Source organism: Narcine bancroftii, chromosome 9, assembly GCF_036971445.1.
Source record: "Narcine bancroftii isolate sNarBan1 chromosome 9, sNarBan1.hap1, whole genome shotgun sequence".
In the NCBI taxonomy this organism is placed as follows: Eukaryota; Metazoa; Chordata; class Chondrichthyes; order Torpediniformes; family Narcinidae; genus Narcine; species Narcine bancroftii.
In genome coordinates, this window is record NC_091477.1 from 106110276 (window position 1) to 106137588 (window position 27313).

The 27313-nt window shown below is 35.3% G+C and overlaps 1 protein-coding gene and 1 long non-coding RNA gene across 2 annotated transcripts in view; both read left to right on the forward strand.

Annotated features, from left to right (window-relative positions):
- The window catches only part of LOC138743055 (uncharacterized), a 40637-nt gene extending 39470 nt beyond the window's left edge, over nt 1-1167 (forward strand). Inside the window, exon 3 of the long non-coding RNA XR_011344624.1 lies at nt 973-1167. This is a non-coding gene — a long non-coding RNA (uncharacterized lncRNA). The remainder of the gene's footprint in view (nt 1-972) is intronic.
- Nucleotides 1168-7058: 5891 nt separating this feature from the next.
- Nucleotides 7059-27313, forward strand: part of LOC138743594 (mucin-19-like) — a 107104-nt gene continuing 86849 nt past the window's right edge. Inside the window, exons 1-24 of the mRNA XM_069899107.1 lie at nt 7059-7131; nt 7534-7707; nt 8110-8283; nt 9259-9432; nt 9834-10007; nt 11265-11429; nt 11832-12005; nt 13156-13320; nt 13723-13896; nt 14299-14472; nt 15448-15621; nt 16023-16196; nt 17454-17618; nt 18021-18194; nt 19345-19509; nt 19912-20085; nt 20488-20661; nt 21637-21810; nt 22212-22385; nt 23643-23807; nt 24210-24383; nt 25534-25698; nt 26101-26274; nt 26677-26850. Of these exons, the coding sequence (XP_069755208.1) occupies nt 7059-7131; nt 7534-7707; nt 8110-8283; nt 9259-9432; nt 9834-10007; nt 11265-11429; nt 11832-12005; nt 13156-13320; nt 13723-13896; nt 14299-14472; nt 15448-15621; nt 16023-16196; nt 17454-17618; nt 18021-18194; nt 19345-19509; nt 19912-20085; nt 20488-20661; nt 21637-21810; nt 22212-22385; nt 23643-23807; nt 24210-24383; nt 25534-25698; nt 26101-26274; nt 26677-26850 (4021 nt within the window). The remainder of the gene's footprint in view (nt 7132-7533; nt 7708-8109; nt 8284-9258; nt 9433-9833; nt 10008-11264; nt 11430-11831; nt 12006-13155; nt 13321-13722; nt 13897-14298; nt 14473-15447; nt 15622-16022; nt 16197-17453; nt 17619-18020; nt 18195-19344; nt 19510-19911; nt 20086-20487; nt 20662-21636; nt 21811-22211; nt 22386-23642; nt 23808-24209; nt 24384-25533; nt 25699-26100; nt 26275-26676; nt 26851-27313) is intronic.

Here is a 27313-nt window from a genome sequence, read left to right on the forward strand (position 1 = left end):
CTCTAATAATAATTTAGGTAACACAGAAAACATGTTTGCACCAGAATTAGTCAGTGGAGAAAGATGGTCCTGAGAAAAGTGTTCTTTGTCTTTAGTATTGCCACCTTCACAAACTATTTAAATAGTTAAATAGTTTACTGCAGTTGGCACTGCCCATTCTCTAACAGAAGTATCACAACACTTTCCTATGCCATTATTGTGACAATTACCACCAGTTCTATGAAATTTTCATGTAACTTTAAATCTATTCCCTACACCAGTCTCAATTACAAATGCTAGATCAACTATCCCAGGTGAGCCTGATTCAGTAAACCTTGTTGCAAACACCCAACTTTGGTAACATCTAAAGCATTTATTAATGAAGGCCTTGTCAACTTGCTCTGTCTATAAAAAAATGGAATTGTTCCTCTGTTAATATTTCAAGTAACACAGAAAACATGTTTGCACCAAAATTAGTCAGGGGAGGAAGATGGTCCTGAGAAAAGTGTTCTTTGTCTTTAGTATTGCCACCTTCACAAATGAAAATGAAGGAACTTGATTGCATTTCAGATTCGTTTCAGATCATGAAAAATCTTGAAAATCAATTGTGGCCATATGATCTACTCCAACTCCATCAGTTTTGGTTTCAGTCATATTTGCCACAACTAATCCATCAGCAAACCTTCCAATTGATCTCCTCTTGTTGCAATTAATACTGATATAAATAGGAATTTTTCACTTCCATAACATTAAATTACACAAAGTTAATCTACACCCACTGTGAATACAGCTGACACAAGCACACTTGTTTGGATCATCAAAATATACAAATATTTGTTAAAGCATTTATAAATAGATCTAAATACCTCTGTAAAGAATATGGTGTTTCACAAACATTTCAATCATATATCATTTACTCAATATACTGAGTCTATAAATGAGGAATATTCAATTTATTCAATAACAATATGGTGTGTCCATGTTTCAATACAGCATCAACATATAGTTTAAGAAATAATATTGAAATATTCGAACAAGTATGGGAGCCTTACATTAAATACAATAGCGAAAACCTACCGGGAACAAACATTACCTAAGTTGATGGAAGGAGAAGAGAAGAAAAAAATGGACTCAGTAGAATTTCTGGTGTATTTTTGTTGAATGACAACATTGTCTAACTGAATTAATGCAACCTAGATTGTATAACTAAAATGGATGAGAGGGGGGAGGGATGGGGGGGTGGCTTGGGAGGAGGGAGGGGGGAGGGAGAAAAAGTCACTGTAAATGTGTGGAAAAGAAAAATTGTATATCATGGCTATTGTGATTTATGGTGTGAAAAATAAAAAATTAAAAAAAAAAAAAAAAAAAAAACAAGCTCTCCTACGACAACTGTATCCCCTGCTCCAACATCAACATCCACGTCACCATTCACTTCCGAGACCTCAAGCACAACAGCAATATTGCAGGCCTCTTCAGCTCCAACAACAACTGAAATTACCACGTCTCCAACAACTGCTGTCAGTTCTACAACTGAAATTTGTAAGTACTAAAGGCATCAACCATTAATGAGAGAGTACACCTCTCAGAACTAAATAAAGTAGCACAGATCAACTGGTTTGACTCTCATGTGTAATTAATACTGTAAACCATTCTAAAAGTCAAAAATAGTTAAATTGTTTACTGCAGTTGCCACTGCCCATTCTCTAACAGAAGTATCTCAACAAGTTCCTATGCATTTATCGTGACAATTACCACCAGTTTTATGCAATTTTCATGTAACTTCATATCTATTCCCTACTTCAGTCTCTAAATATCTCTGTAAAGAATATGGTGTTTTACCAACATTTCGATCATGTATCATTTACTCAATATATTGAGTTTATAAAGGAGGAAAAATCAATTAATTGAATAACAATATGGTGTGTTAATGTTTCAATTCAGCATCAACAAACTCTCCTACGACAACTACATCCCCTGCTCCAACATCATCATCCACGTCACCATTCACTTCCGAGACCTCAAGCACAACAGCAATATCGCAGACATCTACAGCTCCAACAACAACTGAAATTACCACGTCTCCAACAACTGCTGTCAGTTCTATAACTGAAATTTGTAAGTACTAAATGCATCATCCATTAATTAGAGAGTACACTTCTCAGAACGAAATAAAGTAGCACAGATCAACTAGTTTGACTCTCATGAGTAATTAATACTGTAAACCATTATAAATGTCAAAAATAGTTAAATAGTTTACTGCAGTTGGCACTGCCCATTCTCTAACAGAAGTATCACAACACTTTCCTAAGCCATTATTGTGACAATTACCACCAGTTCTATGAAATTTTCATGTAACTTTAAATCTATTCCCTACACCAGTCTCAATTACAAATGCTAGATCAACTATCCCAGGTGAGCCTGATTCAGTAAACCTTGTTGCAAACACCCAACTTTGGTAACATCTAAAGCATTTATTAATGAAGGCCTTGTCAACTTGCTCTGTCTATAAAAAAATGGAATTGTTCCTCTGTTAATATTTCAAGTCACACAGAAAACATGTTTGCACCAAAATTAGTCAGTGAAGAAAGATGGTCCTGAGAATAGTGTTCTTTGTCTTTAGTATTGCCACCTTCACAAATGAAAATGAAGGAACTTGATTGCATTTCAGATTAGTTTCAGATCATGAAAAATCTTGAAAATCAATTGTGGCCATATGATCTACTCCTACTCCATCAGCTCTATTTTCAATCATTTTTCCCACAACTAATCCATCAGCAAACTTCCATTTGATGTCCTCTTGTTGCAAGTGAAACTGATATAAATGGGAATTTTTCACTTCAATCACTTTAAATTACTCAAAGTTAATCTACACCCACTGTGAATACAGCTGACACAAACACACTTGTTTGGATCATCAAAATATACAAATATTTGTTAAAGCATTTATAAATAGATCTAAATACCTCTGTAAAGAATATGGTGTTTCACAAACATTTCAATCATATATCATTTACTCAATATACTGAGTCTATAAATGAGGAATATTCAATTTATTCAATAACAATATGGTGTGTCCATGTTTCAATACAGCATCAACAAGCTCCCCTACGACAACTGTATCCCCTGCTCCAACATCAACCTCCACGTCACCATTCACTTCCGAGACCTCAAGCACAACAGCAGTATCGCAGACCTCTTCAGCTCCAACAACAACTGAAATTACCACATCTCCAACAACTGCTGTCAGTTTTACAACTGAAATTTGTAAGTACTAAAGGCAACAACCATTAATGAGAGAGTACACCTCTCAGAACTAAATAAAGTAGCACAGATCAACTGGTTTGACACTCATGAGTAATTAATACTGTAAACCATTATAAAAGTCAAAAATAGTTAAATAGTTTACTGCAGTTGCCACTGCCCATTCTCTAACAGAAGTATCTCAACAAGTTCCTATGCATTTATCGTGACAGTTACCACCAGTTTTATGCAATTTTCATGTAACTTCATATCTATTCCCTACTTCAGTCTCTAAATATCTCTGTAAAGAATATGGTGTTTTACTAACATTTCGATCATGTATCATTTACTCAATATATTGAGTTTATAAAGGAGGAAAATCAATTAATTCAATAACAATATGGTGTGTTAATGTTTCAATTCAGCATCAACAAACTCTCCTACGACAACTACATCCCCTGCTCCAACATCATCATCCACGTCACCATTCACTTCCGAGACCTCAAGCACAACAGCAATATCGCAGACATCTACAGCTCCAACAACAACTGAAATTACCACGTCTCCAACAACTGCTGTCAGTTCTACAACTGAAATTTGTAAGTACTAAAGGCATCATCCATTAATTAGAGAGTACACTTCTCAGAACGAAATAAAGTAGCACAGATCAACTAGTTTGATTCTCATGAGTAATTAATACTGTAAACCATTATAAATGTCAAAAATAGTTAAATAGTTTACTGCAGTTGGCACTGCCCATTCTCTAACAGAAGTATCTCAACACGGTCCTATGCCATTATTGTGACAATTACCACCAGTTCTATGCAATTTTCATGTAACTTTAAATCCATTTCTTACATCAGTCTCAATCACAAATGCTAGATCTACTATCCCAGATGAGCCTGATTCAGTAACGCTTTTTTCAAACACCCAACTTTGGTAACATCTAAAGCATCTATTAATGAAGTCCTTGTCAACTTGGAACATTCGGTATTTTAACATGAGTATACATGTTGTGAGTTAACAACAGTCATTTCATTCAACATAATATTCAATGCTGAATAAAGATGTTTAAAACTGTGACAAACGCTCCTGCTTCGACAATACTCCCCCTACATCGTCAACATCTACAACAGCAATCTCTACAGAGTCATTGACCACACCAACCACACAGAGCTCCACCTCTCCAGGATCAACAGACACTATTCTATCTACCACACCTGACCTCAGTTCCACAATAACAGAAATATGTGAATTGCAAATGCTCTCTCGATAACAAATGGAATTGTTCCTCTGTTAATAATTCAAGTAACACAGAAAACATGTTTGCACCAAAATTTGTCAGGGGAGGAAGAGGGTACTGAGAAAAGTATTCTTTGTCTTTAGTATTGACACCTTCAGAAATGAAAAAGAAGCCACTTGATTGCATTTCAAGTTCGTTTCAGATCATGAAAAATCTTAAAAATCAAATGTGGCCATATGATCTACCCCTACTCCATCAGGTCTGTTTTCAGTAATATTTTCCACAACTAATCCATCAGCAAACTTTCCAATTGTTCTCTTTTTGTTGCAAGTGATACTGTTATAAATAGGAATTTTTCATATCCATCAATTTAAATTACTCAAATTTCAAAGACACCCACTGTGAATACAGGTGACACAAGCACACTTGTTTGGATCATCAAAGTGTACAAATATATGTTAAAGCATTTATAAATAGATTTAATTACTCTGTAAAAAATATGGTGTTTCACAAACATTTCAATCATGTATCATTTACTCAATACATTGAGTTTATAAAGGAGGAACATTCAATTTATTCCATTACAATATGGTGTGTCAATGTTACAATTCAGCATCAACAAGCTCTCCTACGACAACTGTATCCCCTGCTCCAACATTAACATCCACGTCACCATTCACTTCCGAGACCACCAGCTCAACAGCAATGTCGCAGGGCTCGACAGCTTCAACAACAACTCAAAGTCCAACAACTCCTGTCAGTTCTACAACTGACATTTGTAAGTACTAAAGGCATCATCCATTAATTTGAGAGTACACCTCTCAGAACTAAATAAAGTAGCACAGATCAACTGGTTTGACTCTCATGAGTAATTAATACTGTAAACCATTATAAAAGTCAAAAATAGTTAAATTGTTTACTGCAGTTGCCACTCCCCATTCACTAACAGAAGTATCTCAACAAGTTCCTATGCATTTATTGTGACAATTTCCACTAGTTTTATGCAATTTTCATGTAACTTCTTATCTATTCCCTACTCCAATCTGTAAATACCTCTGTAAAGAATATGGTGTTTCACAAACATTTCGATCATGTATCATTTACTCAATATATTGAGTTTATAAAGGAGGAAAAATCAATTCATTAGATAACAATATGGTGTGTTAATGTTTCAATTCAGCATCAACAAACTCTCCTACGACAACTACATCCCCTGCGCCAACATCATCATCCACGTCACCATTCACTTCCGAGACCTCAATCACAACAGCAATATCGCAGACATCTACAGCTCCAACAACAACTGAAATTACCACGTCTCCAACAACTGCTGTCATCTCTACAAATGAAATTTGTAAGTACTAAACGCATCATCCATTAATTAGAGAGTACACCTCTCAGAACGAAATAAAGTAGCACAGATCAACTAGTTTGACTCTCATGACTAACTGATACTGTACACCATTGTAAAAGTCAAAAATGGTTAAATAGTTTACTGAAGTTGGCACTGCCCATTCTCTAACAGAAGTATCTCAACATGTTCCTTTGCAATTATTGTGACAATTTCCACCAGTTCTATGCAATATTCATGTAACTTTAAATCTATTCCCTACACCAATCTCAATCACAAACGCTAGATCAACTATCCCAGGTGAGCCTGATTCAGTAAACCTTGTTTCAAACACCCAAGTTTGGTAACATCTAAAGCATTTATTAATGAAGGCCTTGTCAACTTGGAACATTCGGTATTTTAACATGAGCATAAATGTTGTGAGTTAACAACAGTCATTTCATTAAACATAATATTCAATGCTGAATAACGATGTTTAAAACTGTGACAACCTCTCCTGCTACAACAATACTCCCTCTACATCTTCAACATCTACAACAGCAATCTCTACGGAGTCATTGACTACACCAACCACACAGAGCTCCACTCCTCTATTAATAATTCAAGTAACACAGAAATCATGATTGAAACAAAATTAGTCAGTGGAGGAAGATGGTGCTGAGTAAAGTGTTCTTTGTCTTTAGTATTGCCACCTTCGCAATGAAAATGAAGCAACTTGATTGCATTTTAGGTTCGTTTCAAATCATGAAAAACCTTGAAAATCAGTTGTGGCCACATGATCTACTCCTACTCCATCAGTTCTGTTTTCAATCATTTTTGCCACAACTAATTCATCAACAAACCACGTAATTGATCTCTTCTTGTTGCAATTAATAATGATCTAAATAGGTATTTTTCACTTCCATTAATTTAAATTACTCAAATTCAAACTACACCCACTGTGAATACAGCTGACACAAGCACACTCGTTTGGATCATCAAAATTTACAAATATTTGTGAAAGCATTTATAAATCGATCTAAATACCTCTGTAAAGAATATGGTGTTTCACAATCATTTCAATAATGTATCATTTTCTCAATATATTGAGTTTATAAATGAGGAATATTCAATTTATTCCATTACAATATGGTGTGTCAATGTTACAATTCAGCATCAACAAGCTCTCCTACGACAACTGTATCCCCTGCTCCAACATTAACATCCACGTCACCATTCACTTCCGAGACCACCAGCTCAACAGCAATGTCGCAGGGCTCGACAGCTTCAACAACAACTCAAAGTCCAACAACTCCTGTCAGTTCTACAACTGACATTTGTAAGTACTAAAGGCATCATCCATTAATTTGAGAGTACACCTCTCAGAACTAAATAAAGTAGCACAGATCAACTGGTTTGACTCTCATGAGTAATTAATACTGTAAACCATTATAAAAGTCAAAAATAGTTAAATTGTTTACTGCAGTTGCCACTCCCCATTCACTAACAGAAGTATCTCAACAAGTTCCTATGCATTTATTGTGACAATTTCCACTAGTTTTATGCAATTTTCATGTAACTTCTTATCTATTCCCTACTCCAATCTGTAAATACCTCTGTAAAGAATATGGTGTTTCACAAACATTTCGATCATGTATCATTTACTCAATATATTGAGTTTATAAAGGAGGAAAAATCAATTCATTAGATAACAATATGGTGCGTTAATGTTTCAATTCAGCATCAACAAACTCTCCTACGACAACTACATCCCCTGCGCCAACATCATCATCCACGTCACCATTCACTTCCGAGACCTCAATCACAACAGCAATATCGCAGACATCTACAGCTCCAACAACAACTGAAATTACCACGTCTCCAACAACTGCTGTCATCTCTACAAATGAAATTTGTAAGTACTAAACGCATCATCCATTAATTAGAGAGTACACCTCTCAGAACGAAATAAAGTAGCACAGATCAACTGGTTTGACTCTCATGTGTAATTAATACTGTAAACCATTCTAAAAGTCAAAAATAGTTAAATTGTTTACTGCAGTTGCCACTGCCCATTCTCTAACAGAAGTATCTCAACAAGTTCCTATGCATTTATCGTGACAATTACCACCAGTTTTATGCAATTTTCATGTAACTTCATATCTATTCCCTACTTCAGTCTCTAAATATCTCTGTAAAGAATATGGTGTTTTACCAACATTTCGATCATGTATCATTTACTCAATATATTGAGTTTATAAAGGAGGAAAAATCAATTAATTGAATAACAATATGGTGTGTTAATGTTTCAATTCAGCATCAACAAACTCTCCTACGACAACTACATCCCCTGCTCCAACATCATCATCCACGTCACCATTCACTTCCGAGACCTCAAGCACAACAGCAATATCGCAGACATCTACAGCTCCAACAACAACTGAAATTACCACGTCTCCAACAACTGCTGTCAGTTCTATAACTGAAATTTGTAAGTACTAAATGCATCATCCATTAATTAGAGAGTACACTTCTCAGAACGAAATAAAGTAGCACAGATCAACTAGTTTGACTCTCATGAGTAATTAATACTGTAAACCATTATAAATGTCAAAAATAGTTAAATAGTTTACTGCAGTTGGCACTGCCCATTCTCTAACAGAAGTATCACAACACTTTCCTAAGCCATTATTGTGACAATTACCACCAGTTCTATGAAATTTTCATGTAACTTTAAATCTATTCCCTACACCAGTCTCAATTACAAATGCTAGATCAACTATCCCAGGTGAGCCTGATTCAGTAAACCTTGTTGCAAACACCCAACTTTGGTAACATCTAAAGCATTTATTAATGAAGGCCTTGTCAACTTGCTCTGTCTATAAAAAAATGGAATTGTTCCTCTGTTAATATTTCAAGTCACACAGAAAACATGTTTGCACCAAAATTAGTCAGTGAAGAAAGATGGTCCTGAGAATAGTGTTCTTTGTCTTTAGTATTGCCACCTTCACAAATGAAAATGAAGGAACTTGATTGCATTTCAGATTAGTTTCAGATCATGAAAAATCTTGAAAATCAATTGTGGCCATATGATCTACTCCTACTCCATCAGCTCTATTTTCAATCATTTTTCCCACAACTAATCCATCAGCAAACTTCCATTTGATGTCCTCTTGTTGCAAGTGAAACTGATATAAATGGGAATTTTTCACTTCAATCACTTTAAATTACTCAAAGTTAATCTACACCCACTGTGAATACAGCTGACACAAACACACTTGTTTGGATCATCAAAATATACAAATATTTGTTAAAGCATTTATAAATAGATCTAAATACCTCTGTAAAGAATATGGTGTTTCACAAACATTTCAATCATATATCATTTACTCAATATACTGAGTCTATAAATGAGGAATATTCAATTTATTCAATAACAATATGGTGTGTCCATGTTTCAATACAGCATCAACAAGCTCCCCTACGACAACTGTATCCCCTGCTCCAACATCAACCTCCACGTCACCATTCACTTCCGAGACCTCAAGCACAACAGCAGTATCGCAGACCTCTTCAGCTCCAACAACAACTGAAATTACCACATCTCCAACAACTGCTGTCAGTTTTACAACTGAAATTTGTAAGTACTAAAGGCAACAACCATTAATGAGAGAGTACACCTCTCAGAACTAAATAAAGTAGCACAGATCAACTGGTTTGACACTCATGAGTAATTAATACTGTAAACCATTATAAAAGTCAAAAATAGTTAAATAGTTTACTGCAGTTGCCACTGCCCATTCTCTAACAGAAGTATCTCAACAAGTTCCTATGCATTTATCGTGACAGTTACCACCAGTTTTATGCAATTTTCATGTAACTTCATATCTATTCCCTACTTCAGTCTCTAAATATCTCTGTAAAGAATATGGTGTTTTACTAACATTTCGATCATGTATCATTTACTCAATATATTGAGTTTATAAAGGAGGAAAATCAATTAATTCAATAACAATATGGTGTGTTAATGTTTCAATTCAGCATCAACAAACTCTCCTACGACAACTACATCCCCTGCTCCAACATCATCATCCACGTCACCATTCACTTCCGAGACCTCAAGCACAACAGCAATATCGCAGACATCTACAGCTCCAACAACAACTGAAATTACCACGTCTCCAACAACTGCTGTCAGTTCTACAACTGAAATTTGTAAGTACTAAAGGCATCATCCATTAATTAGAGAGTACACTTCTCAGAACGAAATAAAGTAGCACAGATCAACTAGTTTGATTCTCATGAGTAATTAATACTGTAAACCATTATAAATGTCAAAAATAGTTAAATAGTTTACTGCAGTTGGCACTGCCCATTCTCTAACAGAAGTATCTCAACACGGTCCTATGCCATTATTGTGACAATTACCACCAGTTCTATGCAATTTTCATGTAACTTTAAATCCATTTCTTACATCAGTCTCAATCACAAATGCTAGATCTACTATCCCAGATGAGCCTGATTCAGTAACGCTTTTTTCAAACACCCAACTTTGGTAACATCTAAAGCATCTATTAATGAAGTCCTTGTCAACTTGGAACATTCGGTATTTTAACATGAGTATACATGTTGTGAGTTAACAACAGTCATTTCATTCAACATAATATTCAATGCTGAATAAAGATGTTTAAAACTGTGACAAACGCTCCTGCTTCGACAATACTCCCCCTACATCGTCAACATCTACAACAGCAATCTCTACAGAGTCATTGACCACACCAACCACACAGAGCTCCACCTCTCCAGGATCAACAGACACTATTCTATCTACCACACCTGACCTCAGTTCCACAATAACAGAAATATGTGAATTGCAAATGCTCTCTCGATAACAAATGGAATTGTTCCTCTGTTAATAATTCAAGTAACACAGAAAACATGTTTGCACCAAAATTTGTCAGGGGAGGAAGAGGGTACTGAGAAAAGTATTCTTTGTCTTTAGTATTGACACCTTCAGAAATGAAAAAGAAGCCACTTGATTGCATTTCAAGTTCGTTTCAGATCATGAAAAATCTTAAAAATCAAATGTGGCCATATGATCTACCCCTACTCCATCAGGTCTGTTTTCAGTAATATTTTCCACAACTAATCCATCAGCAAACTTTCCAATTGTTCTCTTTTTGTTGCAAGTGATACTGTTATAAATAGGAATTTTTCATATCCATCAATTTAAATTACTCAAATTTCAAAGACACCCACTGTGAATACAGGTGACACAAGCACACTTGTTTGGATCATCAAAGTGTACAAATATATGTTAAAGCATTTATAAATAGATTTAATTACTCTGTAAAAAATATGGTGTTTCACAAACATTTCAATCATGTATCATTTACTCAATACATTGAGTTTATAAAGGAGGAACATTCAATTTATTCCATTACAATATGGTGTGTCAATGTTACAATTCAGCATCAACAAGCTCTCCTACGACAACTGTATCCCCTGCTCCAACATTAACATCCACGTCACCATTCACTTCCGAGACCACCAGCTCAACAGCAATGTCGCAGGGCTCGACAGCTTCAACAACAACTCAAAGTCCAACAACTCCTGTCAGTTCTACAACTGACATTTGTAAGTACTAAAGGCATCATCCATTAATTTGAGAGTACACCTCTCAGAACTAAATAAAGTAGCACAGATCAACTGGTTTGACTCTCATGAGTAATTAATACTGTAAACCATTATAAAAGTCAAAAATAGTTAAATTGTTTACTGCAGTTGCCACTCCCCATTCACTAACAGAAGTATCTCAACAAGTTCCTATGCATTTATTGTGACAATTTCCACTAGTTTTATGCAATTTTCATGTAACTTCTTATCTATTCCCTACTCCAATCTGTAAATACCTCTGTAAAGAATATGGTGTTTCACAAACATTTCGATCATGTATCATTTACTCAATATATTGAGTTTATAAAGGAGGAAAAATCAATTCATTAGATAACAATATGGTGTGTTAATGTTTCAATTCAGCATCAACAAACTCTCCTACGACAACTACATCCCCTGCGCCAACATCATCATCCACGTCACCATTCACTTCCGAGACCTCAATCACAACAGCAATATCGCAGACATCTACAGCTCCAACAACAACTGAAATTACCACGTCTCCAACAACTGCTGTCATCTCTACAAATGAAATTTGTAAGTACTAAACGCATCATCCATTAATTAGAGAGTACACCTCTCAGAACGAAATAAAGTAGCACAGATCAACTAGTTTGACTCTCATGACTAACTGATACTGTACACCATTGTAAAAGTCAAAAATGGTTAAATAGTTTACTGAAGTTGGCACTGCCCATTCTCTAACAGAAGTATCTCAACATGTTCCTTTGCAATTATTGTGACAATTTCCACCAGTTCTATGCAATATTCATGTAACTTTAAATCTATTCCCTACACCAATCTCAATCACAAACGCTAGATCAACTATCCCAGGTGAGCCTGATTCAGTAAACCTTGTTTCAAACACCCAAGTTTGGTAACATCTAAAGCATTTATTAATGAAGGCCTTGTCAACTTGGAACATTCGGTATTTTAACATGAGCATAAATGTTGTGAGTTAACAACAGTCATTTCATTAAACATAATATTCAATGCTGAATAACGATGTTTAAAACTGTGACAACCTCTCCTGCTACAACAATACTCCCTCTACATCTTCAACATCTACAACAGCAATCTCTACGGAGTCATTGACTACACCAACCACACAGAGCTCCACTCCTCTATTAATAATTCAAGTAACACAGAAATCATGATTGAAACAAAATTAGTCAGTGGAGGAAGATGGTGCTGAGTAAAGTGTTCTTTGTCTTTAGTATTGCCACCTTCGCAATGAAAATGAAGCAACTTGATTGCATTTTAGGTTCGTTTCAAATCATGAAAAACCTTGAAAATCAGTTGTGGCCACATGATCTACTCCTACTCCATCAGTTCTGTTTTCAATCATTTTTGCCACAACTAATTCATCAACAAACCACGTAATTGATCTCTTCTTGTTGCAATTAATAATGATCTAAATAGGTATTTTTCACTTCCATTAATTTAAATTACTCAAATTCAAACTACACCCACTGTGAATACAGCTGACACAAGCACACTCGTTTGGATCATCAAAATTTACAAATATTTGTGAAAGCATTTATAAATCGATCTAAATACCTCTGTAAAGAATATGGTGTTTCACAATCATTTCAATAATGTATCATTTTCTCAATATATTGAGTTTATAAATGAGGAATATTCAATTTATTCCATTACAATATGGTGTGTCAATGTTACAATTCAGCATCAACAAGCTCTCCTACGACAACTGTATCCCCTGCTCCAACATTAACATCCACGTCACCATTCACTTCCGAGACCACCAGCTCAACAGCAATGTCGCAGGGCTCGACAGCTTCAACAACAACTCAAAGTCCAACAACTCCTGTCAGTTCTACAACTGACATTTGTAAGTACTAAAGGCATCATCCATTAATTTGAGAGTACACCTCTCAGAACTAAATAAAGTAGCACAGATCAACTGGTTTGACTCTCATGAGTAATTAATACTGTAAACCATTATAAAAGTCAAAAATAGTTAAATTGTTTACTGCAGTTGCCACTCCCCATTCACTAACAGAAGTATCTCAACAAGTTCCTATGCATTTATTGTGACAATTTCCACTAGTTTTATGCAATTTTCATGTAACTTCTTATCTATTCCCTACTCCAATCTGTAAATACCTCTGTAAAGAATATGGTGTTTCACAAACATTTCGATCATGTATCATTTACTCAATATATTGAGTTTATAAAGGAGGAAAAATCAATTCATTAGATAACAATATGGTGCGTTAATGTTTCAATTCAGCATCAACAAACTCTCCTACGACAACTACATCCCCTGCGCCAACATCATCATCCACGTCACCATTCACTTCCGAGACCTCAATCACAACAGCAATATCGCAGACATCTACAGCTCCAACAACAACTGAAATTACCACGTCTCCAACAACTGCTGTCATCTCTACAAATGAAATTTGTAAGTACTAAACGCATCATCCATTAATTAGAGAGTACACCTCTCAGAACGAAATAAAGTAGCACAGATCAACTGGTTTGACTCTCATGTGTAATTAATACTGTAAACCATTCTAAAAGTCAAAAATAGTTAAATTGTTTACTGCAGTTGCCACTGCCCATTCTCTAACAGAAGTATCTCAACAAGTTCCTATGCATTTATCGTGACAATTACCACCAGTTTTATGCAATTTTCATGTAACTTCATATCTATTCCCTACTTCAGTCTCTAAATATCTCTGTAAAGAATATGGTGTTTTACCAACATTTCGATCATGTATCATTTACTCAATATATTGAGTTTATAAAGGAGGAAAAATCAATTAATTGAATAACAATATGGTGTGTTAATGTTTCAATTCAGCATCAACAAACTCTCCTACGACAACTACATCCCCTGCTCCAACATCATCATCCACGTCACCATTCACTTCCGAGACCTCAAGCACAACAGCAATATCGCAGACATCTACAGCTCCAACAACAACTGAAATTACCACGTCTCCAACAACTGCTGTCAGTTCTATAACTGAAATTTGTAAGTACTAAATGCATCATCCATTAATTAGAGAGTACACTTCTCAGAACGAAATAAAGTAGCACAGATCAACTAGTTTGACTCTCATGAGTAATTAATACTGTAAACCATTATAAATGTCAAAAATAGTTAAATAGTTTACTGCAGTTGGCACTGCCCATTCTCTAACAGAAGTATCACAACACTTTCCTAAGCCATTATTGTGACAATTACCACCAGTTCTATGAAATTTTCATGTAACTTTAAATCTATTCCCTACACCAGTCTCAATTACAAATGCTAGATCAACTATCCCAGGTGAGCCTGATTCAGTAAACCTTGTTGCAAACACCCAACTTTGGTAACATCTAAAGCATTTATTAATGAAGGCCTTGTCAACTTGCTCTGTCTATAAAAAAATGGAATTGTTCCTCTGTTAATATTTCAAGTCACACAGAAAACATGTTTGCACCAAAATTAGTCAGTGAAGAAAGATGGTCCTGAGAATAGTGTTCTTTGTCTTTAGTATTGCCACCTTCACAAATGAAAATGAAGGAACTTGATTGCATTTCAGATTAGTTTCAGATCATGAAAAATCTTGAAAATCAATTGTGGCCATATGATCTACTCCTACTCCATCAGCTCTATTTTCAATCATTTTTCCCACAACTAATCCATCAGCAAACTTCCATTTGATGTCCTCTTGTTGCAAGTGAAACTGATATAAATGGGAATTTTTCACTTCAATCACTTTAAATTACTCAAAGTTAATCTACACCCACTGTGAATACAGCTGACACAAACACACTTGTTTGGATCATCAAAATATACAAATATTTGTTAAAGCATTTATAAATAGATCTAAATACCTCTGTAAAGAATATGGTGTTTCACAAACATTTCAATCATATATCATTTACTCAATATACTGAGTCTATAAATGAGGAATATTCAATTTATTCAATAACAATATGGTGTGTCCATGTTTCAATACAGCATCAACAAGCTCCCCTACGACAACTGTATCCCCTGCTCCAACATCAACCTCCACGTCACCATTCACTTCCGAGACCTCAAGCACAACAGCAGTATCGCAGACCTCTTCAGCTCCAACAACAACTGAAATTACCACATCTCCAACAACTGCTGTCAGTTTTACAACTGAAATTTGTAAGTACTAAAGGCAACAACCATTAATGAGAGAGTACACCTCTCAGAACTAAATAAAGTAGCACAGATCAACTGGTTTGACACTCATGAGTAATTAATACTGTAAACCATTATAAAAGTCAAAAATAGTTAAATAGTTTACTGCAGTTGCCACTGCCCATTCTCTAACAGAAGTATCTCAACAAGTTCCTATGCATTTATCGTGACAGTTACCACCAGTTTTATGCAATTTTCATGTAACTTCATATCTATTCCCTACTTCAGTCTCTAAATATCTCTGTAAAGAATATGGTGTTTTACTAACATTTCGATCATGTATCATTTACTCAATATATTGAGTTTATAAAGGAGAAAAATCAATTAATTGAATAACAATATGGTGTGTTAATGTTTCAATTCAGCATCAACAAACTCTCCTACGACAACTACATCCCCTGCTCCAACATCATCATCCACGTCACCATTCACTTCCGAGACCTCAAGCACAACAGCAATATCGCAGACATCTACAGCTCCAACAACAACTGAAATTACCACGTCTCCAACAACTGCTGTCAGTTCTACAACTGAAATTTGTAAGTACTAAAGGCATCATCCATTAATTAGAGAGTACACTTCTCAGAACGAAATAAAGTAGCACAGATCAACTAGTTTGATTCTCATGAGTAATTAATACTGTAAACCATTATAAATGTCAAAAATAGTTAAATAGTTTACTGCAGTTGGCACTGCCCATTCTCTAACAGAAGTATCTCAACACGGTCCTATGCCATTATTGTGACAATTACCACCAGTTCTATGCAATTTTCATGTAACTTTAAATCCATTTCTTACATCAGTCTCAATCACAAATGCTAGATCTACTATCCCAGATGAGCCTGATTCAGTAACGCTTTTTTCAAACACCCAACTTTGGTAACATCTAAAGCATCTATTAATGAAGTCCTTGTCAACTTGGAACATTCGGTATTTTAACATGAGTATACATGTTGTGAGTTAACAACAGTCATTTCATTCAACATAATATTCAATGCTGAATAAAGATGTTTAAAACTGTGACAAACGCTCCTGCTTCGACAATACTCCCCCTACATCGTCAACATCTACAACAGCAATCTCTACAGAGTCATTGACCACACCAACCACACAGAGCTCCACCTCTCCAGGATCAACAGACACTATTCTATCTACCACACCTGACCTCAGTTCCACAATAACAGAAATATGGGAATTGCAAATGCTCTCTCGATAACAAATGGAATTGTTCCTCTGTTAATAATTCAAGTAACACAGAAAACATGTTTGCACCAAAATTTGTCAGGGGAGGAAGAGGGTACTGAGAAAAGTATTCTTTGTCTTTAGTATTGACACCTTCAGAAATGAAAAAGAAGCCACTTGATTGCATTTCAAGTTCGTTTCAGATCATGAAAAATCTTAAAAATCAAATGTGGCCATATGATCTACCCCTACTCCATCAGGTCTGTTTTCAGTAATATTTTCCACAACTAATCCATCAGCAAACTTTCCAATTGTTCTCTTTTTGTTGCAAGTGATACTGTTATAAATAGGAATTTTTCATATCCATCAATTTAAATTACTCAAATTTCAAAGACACCCACTGTGAATACAGGTGACACAAGCACACTTGTTTGGATCATCAAAGTGTACAAATATATGTTAAAGCATTTATAAATAGATTTAATTACTCTGTAAAAAATATGGTGTTTCACAAACATTTCAATCATGTATCATTTACTCAATACATTGAGTTTATAAAGGAGGAACATTCAATTTATTCCATTACAATATGGTGTGTCAATGTTACAATTCAGCATCAACAAGCTCTCCTACGACAACTGTATCCCCTGCTCCAACATTAACATCCACGTCACCATTCACTTCCGAGACCACCAGCTCAACAGCAATGTCGCAGGGCTCGACAGCTTCAACAACAACTCAAAGTCCAACAACTCCTGTCAGTTCTACAACTGACATTTGTAAGTACTAAAGGCATCATCCATTAATTTGAGAGTACACCTCTCAGAACTAAATAAAGTAGCACAGATCAACTGGTTTGACTCTCATGAGTAATTAATACTGTAAACCATTATAAAAGTCAAAAATAGTTAAATTGTTTACTGCAGTTGCCACTCCCCATTCACTAACAGAAGTATCTCAACAAGTTCCTATGCATTTATTGTGACAATTTCCACTAGTTTTATGCAATTTTCATGTAACTTCTTATCTATTCCCTACTCCAATCTGTAAATACCTCTGTAAAGAATATGGTGTTTCACAAACATTTCGATCATGTATCATTTACTCAATATATTGAGTTTATAAAGGAGGAAAAATCAATTCATTAGATAACAATATGGTGTGTTAATGTTTCAATTCAGCATCAACAAACTCTCCTACGACAACTACATCCCCTGCGCCAACATCATCATCCACGTCACCATTCACTTCCGAGACCTCAATCACAACAGCAATATCGCAGACATCTACAGCTCCAACAACAACTGAAATTACCACGTCTCCAACAACTGCTGTCATCTCTACAAATGAAATTTGTAAGTACTAAACGCATCATCCATTAATTAGAGAGTACACCTCTCAGAACGAAATAAAGTAGCACAGATCAACTAGTTTGACTCTCATGACTAACTGATACTGTACACCATTGTAAAAGTCAAAAATGGTTAAATAGTTTACTGAAGTTGGCACTGCCCATTCTCTAACAGAAGTATCTCAACATGTTCCTTTGCAATTATTGTGACAATTTCCACCAGTTCTATGCAATATTCATGTAACTTTAAATCTATTCCCTACACCAATCTCAATCACAAACGCTAGATCAACTATCCCAGGTGAGCCTGATTCAGTAAACCTTGTTTCAAACACCCAAGTTTGGTAACATCTAAAGCATTTATTAATGAAGGCCTTGTCAACTTGGAACATTCGGTATTTTAACATGAGCATAAATGTTGTGAGTTAACAACAGTCATTTCATTAAACATAATATTCAATGCTGAATAACGATGTTTAAAACTGTGACAACCTCTCCTGCTACAACAATACTCCCTCTACATCTTCAACATCTACAACAGCAATCTCTACGGAGTCATTGACTACACCAACCACACAGAGCTCCACTCCTCTATTAATAATTCAAGTAACACAGAAATCATGATTGAAACAAAATTAGTCAGTGGAGGAAGATGGTGCTGAGTAAAGTGTTCTTTGTCTTTAGTATTGCCACCTTCGCAATGAAAATGAAGCAACTTGATTGCATTTTAGGTTCGTTTCAAATCATGAAAAACCTTGAAAATCAGTTGTGGCCACATGATCTACTCCTACTCCATCAGTTCTGTTTTCAATCATTTTTGCAACAACTAATTCATCAACAAACCACGTAATTGATCTCTTCTTGTTGCAATTAATAATGATCTAAATAGGTATTTTTCACTTCCATTAATTTAAATTACTCAAATTCAAACTACACCCACTGTGAATACAGCTGACACAAGCACACTCGTTTGGATCATCAAAATTTACAAATATTTGTGAAAGCATTTATAAATCGATCTAAATACCTCTGTAAAGAATATGGTGTTTCACAATCATTTCAATAATGTATCATTTTCTCAATATATTGAGTTTATAAATGAGGAATATTCAATTTATTCCATTACAATATGGTGTGTCAATGTTACAATTCAGCATCAACAAGCTCTCCTACGACAACTGTATCCCCTGCTCCAACATTAACATCCACGTCACCATTCACTTCCGAGACCACCAGCTCAACAGCAATGTCGCAGGGCTCGACAGCTTCAACAACAACTCAAAGTCCAACAACTCCTGTCAGTTCTACAACTGACATTTGTAAGTACTAAAGGCATCATCCATTAATTTGAGAGTACACCTCTCAGAACTAAATAAAGTAGCACAGATCAACTGGTTTGACTCTCATGAGTAATTAATACTGTAAACCATTATAAAAGTCAAAAATAGTTAAATTGTTTACTGCAGTTGCCACTCCCCATTCACTAACAGAAGTATCTCAACAAGTTCCTATGCATTTATTGTGACAATTTCCACTAGTTTTATGCAATTTTCATGTAACTTCTTATCTATTCCCTACTCCAATCTGTAAATACCTCTGTAAAGAATATGGTGTTTCACAAACATTTCGATCATGTATCATTTACTCAATATATTGAGTTTATAAAGGAGGAAAAATCAATTCATTAGATAACAATATGGTGTGTTAATGTTTCAATTCAGCATCAACAAACTCTCCTACGACAACTACATCCCCTGCGCCAACATCATCATCCACGTCACCATTCACTTCCGAGACCTCAATCACAACAGCAATATCGCAGACATCTACAGCTCCAACAACAACTGAAATTACCACGTCTCCAACAACTGCTGTCATCTCTACAAATGAAATTTGTAAGTACTAAACGCATCATCCATTAATGAGAGAGTACACCTCTCAGAACGAAATAAAGTAGCACAGATCAACTGGTTTGACTCTCATGTGTAATTAATACTGTAAACCATTCTAAAAGTCAAAAATAGTTAAATTGTTTACTGCAGTTGCCACTGCCCATTCTCTAACAGAAGTATCTCAACAAGTTCCTATGCATTTATCGTGACAATTACCACCAGTTTTATGCAATTTTCATGTAACTTCATATCTATTCCCTACTTCAGTCTCTAAATATCTCTGTAAAGAATATGGTGTTTTACCAACATTTCGATCATGTATCATTTACTCAATATATTGAGTTTATAAAGGAGGAAAAATCAATTAATTGAATAACAATATGGTGTGTTAATGTTTCAATTCAGCATCAACAAACTCTCCTACGACAACTACATCCCCTGCTCCAACATCATCATCCACGTCACCATTCACTTCCGAGACCTCAAGCACAACAGCAATATCGCAGACATCTACAGCTCCAACAACAACTGAAATTACCACGTCTCCAACAACTGCTGTCAGTTCTATAACTGAAATTTGTAAGTACTAAATGCATCATCCATTAATTAGAGAGTACACTTCTCAGAACGAAATAAAGTAGCACAGATCAACTAGTTTGACTCTCATGAGTAATTAATACTGTAAACCATTATAAATGTCAAAAATAGTTAAATAGTTTACTGCAGTTGGCACTGCCCATTCTCTAACAGAAGTATCACAACACTTTCCTAAGCCATTATTGTGACAATTACCACCAGTTCTATGAAATTTTCATGTAACTTTAAATCTATTCCCTACACCAGTCTCAATTACAAATGCTAGATCAACTATCCCAGGTGAGCCTGATTCAGTAAACCTTGTTGCAAACACCCAACTTTGGTAACATCTAAAGCATTTATTAATGAAGGCCTTGTCAACTTGCTCTGTCTATAAAAAAATGGAATTGTTCCTCTGTTAATATTTCAAGTCACACAGAAAACATGTTTGCACCAAAATTAGTCAGTGAAGAAAGATGGTCCTGAGAATAGTGTTCTTTGTCTTTAGTATTGCCACCTTCACAAATGAAAATGAAGGAACTTGATTGCATTTCAGATTAGTTTCAGATCATGAAAAATCTTGAAAATCAATTGTGGCCATATGATCTACTCCTACTCCATCAGCTCTATTTTCAATCATTTTTCCCACAACTAATCCATCAGCAAACTTCCATTTGATGTCCTCTTGTTGCAAGTGAAACTGATATAAATGGGAATTTTTCACTTCAATCACTTTAAATTACTCAAAGTTAATCTACACCCACTGTGAATACAGCTGACACAAACACACTTGTTTGGATCATCAAAATATACAAATATTTGTTAAAGCATTTATAAATAGATCTAAATACCTCTGTAAAGAATATGGTGTTTCACAAACATTTCAATCATATATCATTTACTCAATATACTGAGTCTATAAATGAGGAATATTCAATTTATTCAATAACAATATGGTGTGTCCATGTTTCAATACAGCATCAACAAGCTCCCCTACGACAACTGTATCCCCTGCTCCAACATCAACCTCCACGTCACCATTCACTTCCGAGACCTCAAGCACAACAGCAGTATCGCAGACCTCTTCAGCTCCAACAACAACTGAAATTACCACATCTCCAACAACTGCTGTCAGTTTTACAACTGAAATTTGTAAGTACTAAAGGCAACAACCATTAATGAGAGAGTACACCTCTCAGAACTAAATAAAGTAGCACAGATCAACTGGTTTGACACTCATGAGTAATTAATACTGTAAACCATTATAAAAGTCAAAAATAGTTAAATAGTTTACTGCAGTTGCCACTGCCCATTCTCTAACAGAAGTATCTCAACAAGTTCCTATGCATTTATCGTGACAGTTACCACCAGTTTTATGCAATTTTCATGTAACTTCATATCTATTCCCTACTTCAGTCTCTAAATATCTCTGTAAAGAATATGGTGTTTTACTAACATTTCGATCATGTATCATTTACTCAATATATTGAGTTTATAAAGGAGGAAAATCAATTAATTCAATAACAATATGGTGTGTTAATGTTTCAATTCAGCATCAACAAACTCTCCTACGACAACTACATCCCCTGCTCCAACATCATCATCCACGTCACCATTCACTTCCGAGACCTCAAGCACAACAGCAATATCGCAGACATCTACAGCTCCAACAACAACTGAAATTACCACGTCTCCAACAACTGCTGTCAGTTCTACAACTGAAATTTGTAAGTACTAAAGGCATCATCCATTAATTAGAGAGTACACTTCTCAGAACGAAATAAAGTAGCACAGATCAACTAGTTTGATTCTCATGAGTAATTAATACTGTAAACCATTATAAATGTCAAAAATAGTTAAATAGTTTACTGCAGTTGGCACTGCCCATTCTCTAACAGAAGTATCTCAACACGGTCCTATGCCATTATTGTGACAATTACCACCAGTTCTATGCAATTTTCATGTAACTTTAAATCCATTTCTTACATCAGTCTCAATCACAAATGCTAGATCTACTATCCCAGATGAGCCTGATTCAGTAACGCTTTTTTCAAACACCCAACTTTGGTAACATCTAAAGCATCTATTAATGAAGTCCTTGTCAACTTGGAACATTCGGTATTTTAACATGAGTATACATGTTGTGAGTTAACAACAGTCATTTCATTCAACATAATATTCAATGCTGAATAAAGATGTTTAAAACTGTGACAAACGCTCCTGCTTCGACAATACTCCCCCTACATCGTCAACATCTACAACAGCAATCTCTACAGAGTCATTGACCACACCAACCACACAGAGCTCCACCTCTCCAGGATCAACAGACACTATTCTATCTACCACACCTGACCTCAGTTCCACAATAACAGAAATATGGGAATTGCAAATGCTCTCTCGATAACAAATGGAATTGTTCCTCTGTTAATAATTCAAGTAACACAGAAAACATGTTTGCACCAAAATTTGTCAGGGGAGGAAGAGGGTACTGAGAAAAGTATTCTTTGTCTTTAGTATTGACACCTTCAGAAATGAAAAAGAAGCCACTTGATTGCATTTCAAGTTCGTTTCAGATCATGAAAAATCTTAAAAATCAAATGTGGCCATATGATCTACCCCTACTCCATCAGGTCTGTTTTCAGTAATATTTTCCACAACTAATCCATCAGCAAACTTTCCAATTGTTCTCTTTTTGTTGCAAGTGATACTGTTATAAATAGGAATTTTTCATATCCATCAATTTAAATTACTCAAATTTCAAAGACACCCACTGTGAATACAGGTGACACAAGCACACTTGTTTGGATCATCAAAGTGTACAAATATATGTTAAAGCATTTATAAATAGATTTAATTACTCTGTAAAAAATATGGTGTTTCACAAACATTTCAATCATGTATCATTTACTCAATACATTGAGTTTATAAAGGAGGAACATTCAATTTATTCCATTACAATATGGTGTGTCAATGTTACAATTCAGCATCAACAAGCTCTCCTACGACAACTGTATCCCCTGCTCCAACATTAACATCCACGTCACCATTCACTTCCGAGACCACCAGCTCAACAGCAATGTCGCAGGGCTCGACAGCTTCAACAACAACTCAAAGTCCAACAACTCCTGTCAGTTCTACAACTGACATTTGTAAGTACTAAAGGCATCATCCATTAATTTGAGAGTACACCTCTCAGAACTAAATAAAGTAGCACAGATCAACTGGTTTGACTCTCATGAGTAATTAATACTGTAAACCATTATAAAAGTCAAAAATAGTTAAATTGTTTACTGCAGTTGCCACTCCCCATTCACTAACAGAAGTATCTCAACAAGTTCCTATGCATTTATTGTGACAATTTCCACTAGTTTTATGCAATTTTCATGTAACTTCTTATCTATTCCCTACTCCAATCTGTAAATACCTCTGTAAAGAATATGGTGTTTCACAAACATTTCGATCATGTATCATTTACTCAATATATTGAGTTTATAAAGGAGGAAAAATCAATTCATTAGATAACAATATGGTGTGTTAATGTTTCAATTCAGCATCAACAAACTCTCCTACGACAACTACATCCCCTGCGCCAACATCATCATCCACGTCACCATTCACTTCCGAGACCTCAATCACAACAGCAATATCGCAGACATCTACAGCTCCAACAACAACTGAAATTACCACGTCTCCAACAACTGCTGTCATCTCTACAAATGAAATTTGTAAGTACTAAACGCATCATCCATTAATTAGAGAGTACACCTCTCAGAACGAAATAAAGTAGCACAGATCAACTAGTTTGACTCTCATGACTAACTGATACTGTACACCATTGTAAAAGTCAAAAATGGTTAAATAGTTTACTGAAGTTGGCACTGCCCATTCTCTAACAGAAGTATCTCAACATGTTCCTTTGCAATTATTGTGACAATTTCCACCAGTTCTATGCAATATTCATGTAACTTTAAATCTATTCCCTACACCAATCTCAATCACAAACGCTAGATCAACTATCCCAGGTGAGCCTGATTCAGTAAACCTTGTTTCAAACACCCAAGTTTGGTAACATCTAAAGCATTTATTAATGAAGGCCTTGTCAACTTGGAACATTCAGTATTTTAACATGAGCATAAATGTTGTGAGTTAACAACAGTCATTTCATTAAACATAATATTCAATGCTGAATAACGATGTTTAAAACTGTGACAACCTCTCCTGCTACAACAATACTCCCTCTACATCTTCAACATCTACAACAGCAATCTCTACGGAGTCATTGACTACACCAACCACACAGAGCTCCACTCCTCTATTAATAATTCAAGTAACACAGAAATCATGATTGAAACAAAATTAGTCAGTGGAGGAAGATGGTGCTGAGTAAAGTGTTCTTTGTCTTTAGTATTGCCACCTTCGCAATGAAAATGAAGCAACTTGATTGCATTTTAGGTTCGTTTCAAATCATGAAAAACCTTGAAAATCAGTTGTGGCCACATGATCTACTCCTACTCCATCAGTTCTGTTTTCAATCATTTTTGCCACAACTAATTCATCAACAAACCACGTAATTGATCTCTTCTTGTTGCAATTAATAATGATCTAAATAGGTATTTTTCACTTCCATTAATTTAAATTACTCAAATTCAAACTACACCCACTGTGAATACAGCTGACACAAGCACACTCGTTTGGATCATCAAAATTTACAAATATTTGTGAAAGCATTTATAAATCGATCTAAATACCTCTGTAAAGAATATGGTGTTTCACAATCATTTCAATAATGTATCATTTTCTCAATATATTGAGTTTATAAATGAGGAATATTCAATTTATTCCATTACAATATGGTGTGTCAATGTTACAATTCAGCATCAACAAGCTCTCCTACGACAACTGTATCCCCTGCTCCAACATTAACATCCACGTCACCATTCACTTCCGAGACCACCAGCTCAACAGCAATGTCGCAGGGCTCGACAGCTTCAACAACAACTCAAAGTCCAACAACTCCTGTCAGTTCTACAACTGACATTTGTAAGTACTAAAGGCATCATCCATTAATTTGAGAGTACACCTCTCAGAACTAAATAAAGTAGCACAGATCAACTGGTTTGACTCTCATGAGTAATTAATACTGTAAACCATTATAAAAGTCAAAAATAGTTAAATTGTTTACTGCAGTTGCCACTCCCCATTCACTAACAGAAGTATCTCAACAAGTTCCTATGCATTTATTGTGACAATTTCCACTAGTTTTATGCAATTTTCATGTAACTTCTTATCTATTCCCTACTCCAATCTGTAAATACCTCTGTAAAGAATATGGTGTTTCACAAACATTTCGATCATGTATCATTTACTCAATATATTGAGTTTATAAAGGAGGAAAAATCAATTCATTAGATAACAATATGGTGCGTTAATGTTTCAATTCAGCATCAACAAACTCTCCTACGACAACTACATCCCCTGCGCCAACATCATCATCCACGTCACCATTCACTTCCGAGACCTCAATCACAACAGCAATATCGCAGACATCTACAGCTCCAACAACAACTGAAATTACCACGTCTCCAACAACTGCTGTCATCTCTACAAATGAAATTTGTAAGTACTAAACGCATCATCCATTAATTAGAGAGTACACCTCTCAGAACGAAATAAAGTAGCACAGATCAACTGGTTTGACTCTCATGTGTAATTAATACTGTAAACCATTCTAAAAGTCAAAAATAGTTAAATTGTTTACTGCAGTTGCCACTGCCCATTCTCTAACAGAAGTATCTCAACAAGTTCCTATGCATTTATCGTGACAATTACCACCAGTTTTATGCAATTTTCATGTAACTTCATATCTATTCCCTACTTCAGTCTCTAAATATCTCTGTAAAGAATATGGTGTTTTACCAACATTTCGATCATGTATCATTTACTCAATATATTGAGTTTATAAAGGAGGAAAAATCAATTAATTGAATAACAATATGGTGTGTTAATGTTTCAATTCAGCATCAACAAACTCTCCTACGACAACTACATCCCCTGCTCCAACATCATCATCCACGTCACCATTCACTTCCGAGACCTCAAGCACAACAGCAATATCGCAGACATCTACAGCTCCAACAACAACTGAAATTACCACGTCTCCAACAACTGCTGTCAGTTCTATAACTGAAATTTGTAAGTACTAAATGCATCATCCATTAATTAGAGAGTACACTTCTCAGAACGAAATAAAGTAGCACAGATCAACTAGTTTGACTCTCATGAGTAATTAATACTGTAAACCATTATAAATGTCAAAAATAGTTAAATAGTTTACTGCAGTTGGCACTGCCCATTCTCTAACAGAAGTATCACAACACTTTCCTAAGCCATTATTGTGACAATTACCACCAGTTCTATGAAATTTTCATGTAACTTTAAATCTATTCCCTACACCAGTCTCAATTACAAATGCTAGATCAACTATCCCAGGTGAGCCTGATTCAGTAAACCTTGTTGCAAACACCCAACTTTGGTAACATCTAAAGCATTTATTAATGAAGGCCTTGTCAACTTGCTCTGTCTATAAAAAAATGGAATTGTTCCTCTGTTAATATTTCAAGTCACACAGAAAACATGTTTGCACCAAAATTAGTCA